Raw genomic sequence first — 12717 nt, forward strand, 5'->3', positions numbered from 1 at the left:
AATTTGGCCAAAAATGTGAAAGAGTAAGTGAAAAGGAGTAATTAACAGCTTTAAAGTGCAAACACACAATTCTTTTGAAGATCTCAGCTTATATGGCTAGGCATGGTAATTCAAGTAGAACTTCAGCGCTTCAACTGTTAGGTGAATAGAGGTCACATGCAGAAAGTAAGGTTGGTTGCCTGCAATAATTAGGCACAGTTAATAAAGTTTGTTCAGAAGGCATATTGTACATACTGAATAGTAATGACTAGTCTTAGGTACAACCTTAGAATTAGATACACACAAAACCCAAAATCATTGCAGATAAAACACTACATTTAAAGGTTTTGTAAGGTGTGGGAAAGTTGAAAGGTCTCATATTGTTGAAGCTCTGAACAGTGTCATTGTTAAGGAGCAGAAAGCTAGCTTTTATTTGGTAGTGGAACTTTGTAGTCTTATAGGATCCAGGTAAACTGCAGTGAAAAGTCCGGTTAAAAAAAAGTTTTAATTACATGAAATTATCATGACTTATGGAAAGAAAATTGCAGAAATTCTTGGTTTGATAAGCTATCATTAATGGCATGATTTTGAAGTAATCTGCTTTTCTTTTGAAGCAAATATTTATCAGTGCCTGTTAAATGACAAGTTTCATGAAATTATTTAATTGCATGTCATTAGCAATAAATTATCACATGACTATTGATTAAGTTTTCTTTTGATAATTCATAAATCAATAAATGTGTGGTGAGTAGGGACAAATTTACAATTCTTATTTCAGATAAAGTAAACAGCGATAAGTATTAAAAACAAATAAAATTAAATTTTATGATATAGCATTTTGAAGTGGAACTATCTCTGTCCATTTTTAAACTGTTTTTTTCCAATTATTAAAAAAAAAGTGGAATGTGAGTTTGAGATGCATTTAGATTAGTAGAATTATTTCATGGCCTCACAGTGCTGCTGAAATACAGTATTAGCATAACTGTTATAACTCATCCATGCAGGATTAATTCTGCAGTAATTAAATAGCTTCCTATGATCGGACATGCCCATTGAATAGTCATTTCACTGTACAAGTGGGTATTGCAACCCACACTGTCCAGTAACAGTTTTTCTAGTATTGAAGCGAGTTTGTTGAGGCTTCCTTAAGCTTCCACTAATTTAATATGAAATCCCAACTTCAGGTGAAGTTGAGAACTTATTATTTGAGGGCATATAATCCTGTTTATATATTATACTGTTTGCTTTCAGAAAGCAAAGATCATAAGCTTGTCAGATTTTTCTGTTTAAATTTAATTGTTCTGATTATATTTAATTGAGTTGGATCACTTGAAAATAATTTACTAACATTTGTGTGTTTATTAGGCATTTCAGTTAGATTTTTGAGGAGCTATTTAATGTGTTTTCTTTTAGAGAAATTTGCTATTTCTGTATTAAAAATATAAATACTGTTGTGATATTCAGGTTTTGAATAAATAATCTTTGGTTTTGTCACAGTCTCTACAAGAAAATCTTTTTGGTGAGAGAATTTCTGTGTTGAAATGACTTGCAGTATGATGTGTGGAAAAATTAATGAACATTTTCTCCTTTAGCTATTGCATTTCCTAGACCCTTCTTGCGTGAGCAGGCTTTCTCTCTAAGTTCTTTATTCTTCTAGGACTTGTAGTCACTTTGGTGGGAATTTCAGTATATCTGATTGTGTCCTTGGGTGAAGTTCCTAAGTCAGAGACTGAACGGAAATTCCTTATTCCAGCTTTCTTCCACTCCCCCCCCCCCCCAATACCATTTGGAATGAGCAGGTTAGGTAATTTCAGCACACACTCCATCAACAATTTTTCCTGAATTTCATTTTCAAGTTGGACAAAAGTGTTGTTAAATCATACATGTGTCCAAATAGCAAAGCCTGACTATCCCGGTAAGCTTTGGTAAGTGGGGGAACCCACACAGGGTTTTTTTTCTACCAATAAGCTTTAGGGCACAAATAATACAGAAGCTAAGAGTGTTGACTTCCAGATCTCCAAGTAGTCCTTCAGAAGAAAATTGTTTGTTAAGCATCCCAGTGACAGGGTTTATGTACCACATGAGGAAAATCCAGACTCCTTATCTCCCCCCCCCCCCCGTAAGCTAAGTTGATGTTACTTGTCATTTGAAATGTATGTACACCAGCTAAACCTGCTTTTTTTTCTTTGATGAATACAGCACTGCTGAAGATATGTCGTAAAACTTGTTTTTTATTGCAGATGTACACAATGAATCATAAACTCGAGCATGCTCAGATCCTGCCTATGTGGGCTCAGCATCTAAAACACCGAAAATATTTTATTTATGGTGGGGACCTATAGAGCATAACTGTAGTTATATTTAGCTGCATAACAATGTACTTGATTACAAATACATCTGGTGTTGAGGTATTGATGACCTCTCTGTATTGAGGTCATTCTGAGCAAAACTACATAAAGTAGATTAGTGCTTAAATTGATGTTCTTTATCCCCTTACTCCGTTTTCTTAGCCATTTGGATAGTTCGGAGAATGTGATTCTGTAAGGCAAAAAAATTCAAAATTTATGGTGAAAGTACATAAGGAGACTGTACCATTTAGCCATTGGAATGTCTGTGCTTCAAAGCTGAGAATTGTTTTAAATCAGATTTTGAGTGATTCAGAATTCTCTTGAAAATATGAAGGATCCATCTAGAAACAAACTTTTAATTCCGTGTATTAGCAGAGTCAAGTTATGATGACCTTGGATATTCTCTAAACCAATTTGTAATGCAGTTCTTTTTCAGATGAAAAGTAATGGCATATGATGTATTGGAGGCCACATTAGATCATTCTGATGATTCCTTCTGGTCAAAGTCTCTGAAGTTGGAAAAAACTGACCTGGAGTTAAGCTTAGGAATAAAAAGAGGGATAACAGTAAGATGTACTCAATAAAATCTCAATATAGTATAATGGAGCATACAATTTGTCAAAGCTTCATATAAATCACAAAAACTTTCATTCTCACTGTATATATATTTTTTGTTTATGTGTACACCACTGAGGTATGTAACAAGTCAACAGATAGTTTACATTTTATGTTTGTCATGTTGTGTCCATCCCCTACCCCCCTCCATATCCAGCTTTATGCATCATGGGCTTCATAAATTCCTATATGCTAAAATGAAAATAGTTTATTGGTGAGGATAAAGCAGAAATTTTGGGGCTCCAGTATGGTTTAGCTACATGTAATCTCAGAGGATTTATATTTAAATTGTGTAGGGGCATTATATTCTTATTAATATTATTATTATTAATGTTATTAAATATTAAGTTTTATTGCCTTGGTCATACATATTGCTAGTAGAGTACTTCTGTAGTAGCCAGTGCCTCATTGATGCTGAATTCAAGAAGAGTATTCAGCAGCAAGTTTTAATGATTAGAGTATTGAGCTTTTGTTGTCTCTTTACTGGCCTTAGCTTAGCAGAACTTTGTAATTCAAATAGGTTTATCAGGGTATAGAGAGATCTTTTGAGAAAAGAGGTGAAGTACATTCACCTGTGTAAAAAATTTGAAATGGTCTTAAAGGATTTTTAAAGGGGAAAAACAGAAAGTGAAGCATGATCTTGCTATATAGGCAACAAGATGAAATTCTATGGCAAATTTAAGATGGAACAAGATCAGATCTTGGAGATCAGGAGAAAAGTGAGAACAAGACATTGTCTCCACAAAATAGAGACAACAGTAGCAGATGCCCTTGTTTGTTTTTTCCTTAAATGTATCCATAGGTGCTGATTTATTTGTGATTTTTAAAAATGTTTTCTATGATGATAAACAGTTTCTTACTTTCTGCAGCTGAGAAGAGTAATTTTCATATGTGTCAAACTAGGTATTTTACTTCTTTAAATGGCAGTCTGTTTGCTCTGTCCATGTCAGCAGTTATTGTGGTTATAGTGTTAAGAGCTACCTAATTACTTGGAGGTGGATATTAGGGCATACAGAATGCATGGATTTCAGTGTCCTGCATTGACTTAGCTGAGAGAAGTCTCTGTATGGTTGTCTACATGCCATGGGAAAAAAGAAAAGTTAATCCCCTTACAAAGGGAAACGTTTGAAATGCACAAATGAAAAGCTTGGTTGGGAGCTGTGTACTAGTTATTTCTGTGCCTGGAGTTACATCCTTGTTCAAAGTTAAATTCCACTGCTCTTCAGACTCTTGGTGAATATAACCAGTGTTATTTCTTAGTTTAATTATTTTCCTAGTGCCTGTAATGAAGTATGTATAATGGGGAAAACCACGGTTTTGAATTTTTGTGTGCTGCATTTTTATGCACTATTTGATTATCACATTTAAGGGTTTATTTCTTGGTACCTTCAGAGTAAAGAATTGGAGTAGCATCTCCTGCCTAAGATGGGGCAGTGTTGTAAAACTCATAACAGGTAGTTATGGGGTGTGTTGTATTAGGTTAGAGAAAGCTTTTAAACCAATTTGTATCTATATATATATAAAAAAAAAAAGCCCAAACAAAAAAATGCTGTCATCATCGGAGACCTAAGCTGTCTCAAAGCCAGATGTGAAATATTTGTAAGTGCTTTGTTTGTCCTCTGATTTGTGTATTTTATCCTGTTGACCTGTTTTAACCCCTTCAAAAATGATGAGCTATGCCTTCTTTTTACTTTGCATACAATGGACCTGAAGTGTATCCCTTTCTTGCCTTGCAGAGCTTGAGTGCTGGTGTGTTTAAGTAGTTGTATATTGCTTACTAAATCAGTCTAGTTGCTAAAATTTTACTGCAGCTGGTTGCAGACTTTAGCATCCCCATTATGAGAGTGTGATGTTCTACTGACAAAAGTGAGCTACATCTTATTAACCCTACCTGCAGGGTAAGGGCTAGGGGTGTAACAGAGAGGTTATGGAGGTTATACTGTGTACGCTTTGATGGGCGTTTCACTTGCAGTGAAAACTTTAGTTTTACTCGGTTGAGTATTACTGTAGCTTGTTAAATAGTTAAAGCCTACTTTACTAACAGAGGAAGAAACTCCTACTGGCAACTTTTTTCTGACTTTTTCTGAGCACTCTTTAGTGAAGGTGCCTTTTCCTGTGAAACCATACGGGTTTGCAGCAAGAACTTTGAGTATATGGTCTAAGCATTGTTTGTAAATTACAGCAGAAGGTTAATTTATTTCAGATTACTGTGTGTTACTGTGGAGAATAGCATTGAAAGTGGTAGTTGGGATACTTTGATATAATTCTCAGTTCTTTTCAAAAATCTTTTAGTTGCTTTTGTTCTGTAACATTTAAATAGGATTTACTGCGTTGTATAAAATAGTTCAATAGGTAGGAGGGATATCAAGATAAATAGTTGCATGGAAATCATAGAATCTGTTGATTCCTTCATTATTTTCCCTTAACCAGGTTGTCTTATATTATGGCTTCTTGGGATTTCAATCTCAAGTGTAATCAGGAAGGAGTAAAATGTGTCCAGCACAGGATAAAATAAAAACACTTAATTCCAACTCTTCATGAATCTCTTAAACATCTTAAAGAAGCAAAATAGGGCACAAGCCCAATTTTTTTTTGCGTTTCAGGTCTCCTTTAAGAGCAGAGACAACCATGATCCAGCAGTTTTGGAGGTAGAGGCAAGTAAATGTTTTACTTCTTGTAAACATTCCAGTGCATTTTTTCAAATCACCTATAATTTGAGGAGATCCTGACTGGAAAAGAATTACAACCCTCTCTTCCGTAAATGGTGTGTTGGCTTAGTATGCCTGATGTGAGGAGCTTTTATTGATTGCTGACAGGTGTGTCACATCAATGCAATATTTCACTGGTGTAAAAATATACAACTTTAATATTAGCAAGGTTTTTGTGATAATGGTTGCTGAATTTTTGTCTTTTGAACCTATGTTCAAAATGTAAATGGAGTTGTTCATCACAGTGATTTTGTTTAAAAGAAAAAGTGTGGCTGATATTTGCTGTCTCCAACTGCTGGTGTTCAAATTGGCTCTTCAGCATTCTCAACAACCTCTTATATACTGGATCTAAACCTGTAATTATTTCTATGCTGGGGACATTTCTGAGAGTTCTTGTTGAATTTCTCCTGAAGGTATCACTTGTGTTCTTAAATTAGTATTTTTGCATTTTTCTGAAGGGTGTATTGGAGGCACAGAGAGGAATTATCCGTCTGCATTGCTGAAGTTTTAAATATCAGTCAGTCTCTGACTGCTACTAATCATCTGGAAATTTGATGCCTTCAGGTATCTCAGGCTGTAGTTCCAGAGCTGGTCTTACAACAATTGAAGTCAGTACTTGCTGTTCAGTACCACTTGCACAGCCTTGGCTAGGCATACTTTCTCTTTGCCTTGTGACAGTCACTGGTGATTTAAATGACCGTGATGACCTGCCTCAGTGCTAAACCAGGTGGAAACTAAAGCTGGAAACTTCCTCTTGATTTTGAGAGCCATGGACTGGATCACAAGCATGTCAAGGTGGGACTAGCATTGCTGACTTACAATAGCTTAAACTGTTGTGTGGGTATGGGCTTTAGGCAAAGTTCAGTAATTGTTCTTGCATTAGTTGAGCTGGATGACTGTGGCTTCTTGACATGCTGTAGAGGTGATGCTTTCTGTATCTTCAGATGATAAATGCAGGGTCCCGAGATAATTTTTTTGTCACAAAATATGGTACAGGCTTGAAATACTCATTCTCTCCACCACTGTTGATCTTTTTGCTGGGCTTAATTTTCTTGTTTCAAATGTATGCATCTTTAAATATCAGAGTTTTTTAACTATGAATGATACTAGATGGGTGCTAAGAACTGGGGAAGCAAAGCTGTGATACTGTACACCTTGGGTTTAGTTCTTTGAAATATCAGAGTTGTTTTTTGGGGAAGGGCTAGAGTTTTTTTTTGTGGTTTTGGTGTCTTTTTCCTGTTTGAAAGTAGTGAAGTTAATTTGTTACACATCTGGATGAATTCTTAATCATAAAACAGTGCAAAGGTTAAAATGTACTAGTGAATACTTTGACATGGTTTAATTTTTGTTGGCAGCCTACAGTTGTAACATGGAGAATAAGAAGCATGCTGATGCTTTTAATTGTTACTGCATTTCTTTGAATGCTTTATAAAGAACCTTCTTCAAACCTTTTCATTTAGAAAAGTACCTTTTTTTTTTTTTTTGCCTTCCTCTTGCTTATTGTAAACAAAAAGAGGCAATTTAAATTGTTTCATGACAGGTTACATGTATTTGGGACAGTTTTTCTCAATTTCTCTTTTGGGGAGGTGGGGTGGGAATGCGCAATATTAGAGGGTTGGTTACAGTGTGGACAAGAAAGAAGCCTGATTTTGGCCAGCTAATATAAGAGTATAGTTCCAGGGATTAAAAAGTTTTGCTAGTTAATAAGCTATACTAACCCAAACTAATACCTGTGCCAGTTTGAGAAGGGAGAGGAGGGAGGAAAAAATGTGGCCAGGTCAGGAAGTGGGAGGTCAGCACCTGTTGGTTGGCAGTAAATCTTTGTCATCTGTTGAAAATGCCTTTTGAACAAAGGGATTATTCTTGTGCTTTCCTGAAGAGTAGGAAACACTTAGGATGAAGGAAGACACCTTTCTTCCACCCATCTCTCTAGGATGTGAGCAGAGCGTGTAATCATTTTTATCCCCAATTCATGCATAATTCTGTGTTATTTTCTAAGATGGATGCATGAAACTACTGTAGAACATAAGAAAGGCATGCACGTAATGACCTTTTTTCCCAGCCTTACTATCTTTGACTTCTGTTACTCAGAAATCATATTAATTTAAACTGTAGAACTTTTTGGTTTGTTGTTTGTTTTTTTTTTTTTTTTTTCCTTGTGAGTAGATAACTGTGCAATCTCAAACTGTATGTAATGGACTTTTTAACAAAACAAGCTTGGAACTTGCCTGCTGAAGAGTAGAAGCAGTTATTCTTTTTGGTAACTCTTCTGATAATATACTGGAATCTCTTAAAAATTACTTACTTTAAATGTCTTCAGACTTGATTAACCCAGCAAGTATTTCCTTTGCTTCCGTGGCTTCATAGTGTACTAACATTCTGTTTGGTTCTTTTAATCTGTCCAGTGTGTATTCATTATATTTCTCTCTTTCACTAATACCTTTGTTTAGCCTTGGGACATGACTATATCTGTCTGTGCTTCTCTTTGTGCACTGTGTTGAAAAAGCAGAACTTGAAATTTTGCATAATTAAGTCAGTCACAATTTTTCATATTATGGTGACTTGCAGTGGGGCTCGATAATTTGGTTAGTTGTGGTTTTTATTCAGTTTGCACTGTTTTACTCAAAATCTTGCAAATAAAAATGTCAGATTCACTATTCAATGATCTTTTAAAAAAATTACTTTTCATTGTTGAATATTGCTGTACATTTTTCCAAAATCTGTGGGCTTCAAAAAGTTAGTGTGAAACCGGATGTCTCTCTTAAAGTATGATGTCTTCTAAACAGCAGTTGTAGGACTGCTAATTGAAAGTGAACTTGAAGGATGCATGTCTAGACATTCTCTCCTAAGACTGGTATACATGTATGCAGAGCAAAAAAATCATAATACCTGACTTTGAATTAAAGCTTTCACTTTCTTCTGTCACTCATTGATGTCACATGAGAGGTAAAGGGGGATACCAAGCCTGAAGCTCTGTCATCTATATACTGTAGAAAAGGCATCCCTAATACATTATCAGCAGTATTCTTGAGCCATTTAATAACTGTTGCCAAGCTGGCACTCAGTTACAGAGTCTTTAACTGTCACGGCTATTACTAAATTTTAATCAGGCCTTGAGAACACATGCCACATGCTGGATACCCCTTCTTCTGCAGTTGTTATAATCAGAGCTGTCGGATGAAATCAGTCTTAAAGACTGTAACAGTGGTGACACTTTTAAGTTACCTAGGTGGTAACTTGGGTGTGTCAAATCACATATAATTGTACCAAGGATTGGAGGCAACTGGTGCAATAAAACAATATAATTACAGACTGTGTACAAGGTTTCAGCCATAAATATACAGAAAGTTTGTCTGCTGAGATTATTTGAGGCATTAGTTCTGAATTCTTTCACGGGCTTAACTTAAATTCATTGGCTAATACTTATTGTCAGTTCTGTACTCAGTTCAAACTTGGGTAGCTTTCTATATTCACTATAACAAAACATTGTTTTATTTTTGAAGTAGAAATATGATTTTTCCTTTACTTTCTTGCATGTTACTTCTGTCTTGAACTAATGTCTGGGTTATATGTTTAGAAATACAATTTGTTTTGTATTGTTGCAACAGAATAAATATGGATTTCATCTGATGAAATCCATCCGCAGGTCCTGAAGGAGCTGGCGAATGAAGTTGCTAAGCCACTGTCCTTCATATTTGAAAAATCATGGCAGTCAGGTAAAGTTCCCAACGACTGGAAAAAGGGGAATATAACCCCCATTTTCAAGAAGGGGAAAATGAATGACCCGGGGAATTACAGACCAGTCAGTCTCACCTCTGTGCCTGGCAAAATCTTGGAGCAGATTCTCCTGGAAGGCATGCTAAGGCACATGAAAAACAACAAGGTGCTTGGTGACAGCCAGCATGGCTTCACTAAGGGGAAATCCTGCCTGACCAATTTGGTGGCCTTCTATGATGGGGCTACAGAACTGATGGACAGGGGTAGAGCAGTTGATGTCATCTACCTGGACTTGTGTAAAGCGTTCAGCACTGTCCCACACGACATCCTTGTCTCTAAATTGGAGAGACATCAATTTGATGGATGGACAACTCGGTGGATAAAGAACTGGCTGGATGGCTGCACGCAAAGAGTTGTGGTCAATGGCTCAATGTCCTGCTGGAGACCAGTAACAAGTGGTGTACCTCAGGGATCAGTGTTGGGACCGGTCCTGTTCAACATCTTTGTCAGTGACATGGACAGTGGGATTGAGTGCACCCTCAGCAAGTTTGCCGATGACACCAAGCTGTGTGGTTCGGTTGATACGCTGGAGGGAAGGAATGCCATCCAGAGGGACCTTGACACATTTGTGAGGTGGGTTTGATGCCAACCTCATGAAGTTTAACCATGCCAAGTGCAAGGTCCTACACCTGGGTCGGAGCAATCCCAGGCACAGCTACAGGTTGGGCAGAGAAGAGATTCAGAGCAGCCCTGCAGAGAAGGACTTGGGGGTGTTGGTCAATGAGAAAATGAACATGAGCCGGCTTCAGTGTGCGCTCACAGCCCAGAAAGCCAACCGTATCCTGGGCTGCATCAAAAGCAGCATGACCAGCAGGTCGAAGGAGGTGATCCTGCCCCTCTATTCTGCTCTTGCGAGACCTCACGTGGAGTATTGTGTGCAGTTCTGGTGTCCTCAACATAAAAAGGACATGGAACTGTTGGAACAAGTCCAGGGAAGGGCCACGAGGATGATCAGGGGACTGGAGCACCTCCTGTATGAAGACAGGCTGAGAAAGTTGGAGCCTTTTCAGCCTGGAGAAGAGAAGGCTGCGTGGAGACCTCATAGCAGCCTTCCAGTATCTGAAGGGGGCCTATAGGGATGCTGGAGAGGGACTCTTCATTAGGGACTGTAATGACAGGACAAGGGGTAACGGGTTAAAACTTAAACAGGGGAAGTTTAGATTGGATGTAAGGAGTAGTTATTTTACTGTAAGGGTGGTGAGGCACTGGAATGGGTTTCCCGAGAAAGTTGTGAGTGCTGGATCCCTGGTGGTGTTCAAGGCCAGGTTGGACGAAGCCTTGGATGGCATGGTCTGGTGTGAGGAGTCCCTGCCCATGGCAGGGGGGTTGTAACTAGATGATCTTAAGGTCCTTTCCAACCCTAATTATTCTATGGAAATATTTGAACTGTTTCAGTCGGAAGGAGTAAAATGATTAAAACCCAAAGATACATAAATGTATGCTTGTGCAATCGCCATAATATTAAATAATTACAGTTTTAGAGTAAATTTCCTGTTTTAGTAGCTTAGCAAAAAAATAAGAAAATGAAGATAAGATATAAGGCTGGACTATTATTTTTAAATGTGATCAAATGTAACAGTCTCAGCAGTAATAAAACGCTGTTCTTTGTTCCACTCACTGCTGTACTAGTGATTGTGGATCACTGCTGAAGAAAAAGTTGGATAAATCATGAATAAACAACATACCACTGTATTATTTTTGTACTGCTAAGAAATATTGCCATAGTTTAGATCTAAACCAGACAACATATAGCCCATTCCTCAAGGAAAAGTTCAACCGACCAACCCCAAATAAACAAAACAGCAACAACAAAATACCCCAGCAAAACCCAAAACCTCAGAAGCTCTTTATGAATAGAGGGAGGTCCAACCTGAATAAAAGCATTGCAATTAACTGGTGAGCTTTCTAGCTATGGAATAAATCAGTATAGTATATGGATTAGAGTGACCCAGTAATTTAGCTTTTCTGTTGTTTCTGGTTTGTGAAGAACCTCTTAACCATGTCAGGACAACACAGGGGAACATGCTTTGAGCTTACTCTACCTGTAGCATATCTGTGTAACAATATTGTCTGGGAAATGAGTTTGTTACATTAGTCAATGAATTTGTGTCTCCTCCAAAAGACCCACAGGCAGTAGAGGGGGCCACTGTTTAGAGCAGAACAAGCCACCATGGGCAGTCATCTGCTTTAACAGCACCTGGTCACTATGCAAAGCCCTTCTATAACAGTTTCACAAGGCCTGCTTTCTGCAGGATTAACTTTGAGCATCATTTCTGGTATGAGTCCTTTTTAATCCAAAATGCAAAGCATCCTTCTAATGCTTCTGTAAATCTGAAAATTCCAGAACTTAGTACTGTGGGAGAAATCCCTGTGTATAGAAATGAGAGAGCGTGAATATCTGAGTGACATATTAATTACATAATTCGTTATTGGAAAGCATGCTGAAGAGATTACAAAAGGCTTTTTTTTTTTTTAAGCCTTATGTAAAAGGGCAGTATTAGTGCTGCTCTATGATGAACAGGGAAATGGGGCCACTGAAACCCAGCTCATGTTTCTTGTGAAATTATGTGGTTTGAAGAAGAGCATTGAGATTGCAAATTCAAATTAGAAGGTGCTAGAATGAAGGTTGCTAGTTAGGACCTATTTGTATAAACAAACTTTTTCTGGGAGTTAATCACTATGCTGTGAGTGACAAGTTGTTGGGTTTTTTTCTGTGCCACACCCTTACTTAAAACCATGGGAACAGTATGTTAATTTCTCAGGTAAGTACCTGAGTTGTAACATTTACAGAGTTTTGCACACCTCACTTGAGCTGAGTGGAAACTTGAGTTTTCAAAACATTTAAATTTAAATAGCAATTTATGTATGATAGCGAAATTTCATTTGATGTAAGCAGTACTGCAAAGTGTCCAACATGTCTGCAGCATTGCAGGTCAGTCAGTCAGTGGAGTTCCCTTATCCTCACCCCCTGTTGTGGGAGTGGTTTGGTGGGACAAACTTTGCTTAAAGTGTGACTGACAGCTGGCAGCTTCTTACAAAGGGAATATGCCTGTGCATTCTTGTGCTCAGACTGCTGCTACCTGTGGAATTTGTCACTGAGCCAGTTCAGCTTGCTAAACAGGCAGTACGTTAATGTGACAGTTTGCTGCCATGTTAAACTGGCTCTGGAAGGACCTAGTGAGAGCTAGTCCAAAGAAGTGGGAAGGATAGCTAAGTGGGAAGGCAGCTAAGAGGAGGGAGAAGAAAATGGAGCCACTTGGTGGAAGTGAGTAGTCACCATTTTAGATCTG

General features: G+C 37.6%; 1 protein-coding gene across 9 annotated transcripts in view; it reads left to right on the plus strand.

The window, feature by feature from the left end:
* QKI (QKI, KH domain containing RNA binding) overlaps positions 1–12717 on the plus strand; it is a 156625-nt gene that overhangs the window by 83167 nt on the left and 60741 nt on the right. For 5 of the 9 annotated variants that reach the window (XR_008971890.1, XM_057406918.1, XM_057406912.1 and 2 more), the window contains exon 4: positions 5546–5600. The exons of the other annotated variants lie outside the window; for them this stretch is intronic. Coding sequence is in view for 4 of the 5 variants with exons in the window: in XM_057406918.1 (XP_057262901.1) it covers positions 5546–5600 (55 nt within the window). In the remaining variant the exon portion in view is untranslated. The remainder of the gene's footprint in view (positions 1–5545; positions 5601–12717) is intronic. 9 annotated transcript variants of the gene reach the window in all.

Source organism: Pezoporus wallicus, unplaced genomic scaffold, assembly GCF_028554395.1.
Source record: "Pezoporus wallicus isolate ANWC-B61680 ecotype Strahan unplaced genomic scaffold, APGP_CSIRO_Pwel_v1 scaffold_6362, whole genome shotgun sequence".
NCBI lineage: Eukaryota > Metazoa > Chordata > Aves > Psittaciformes > Psittacidae > Pezoporus > Pezoporus wallicus.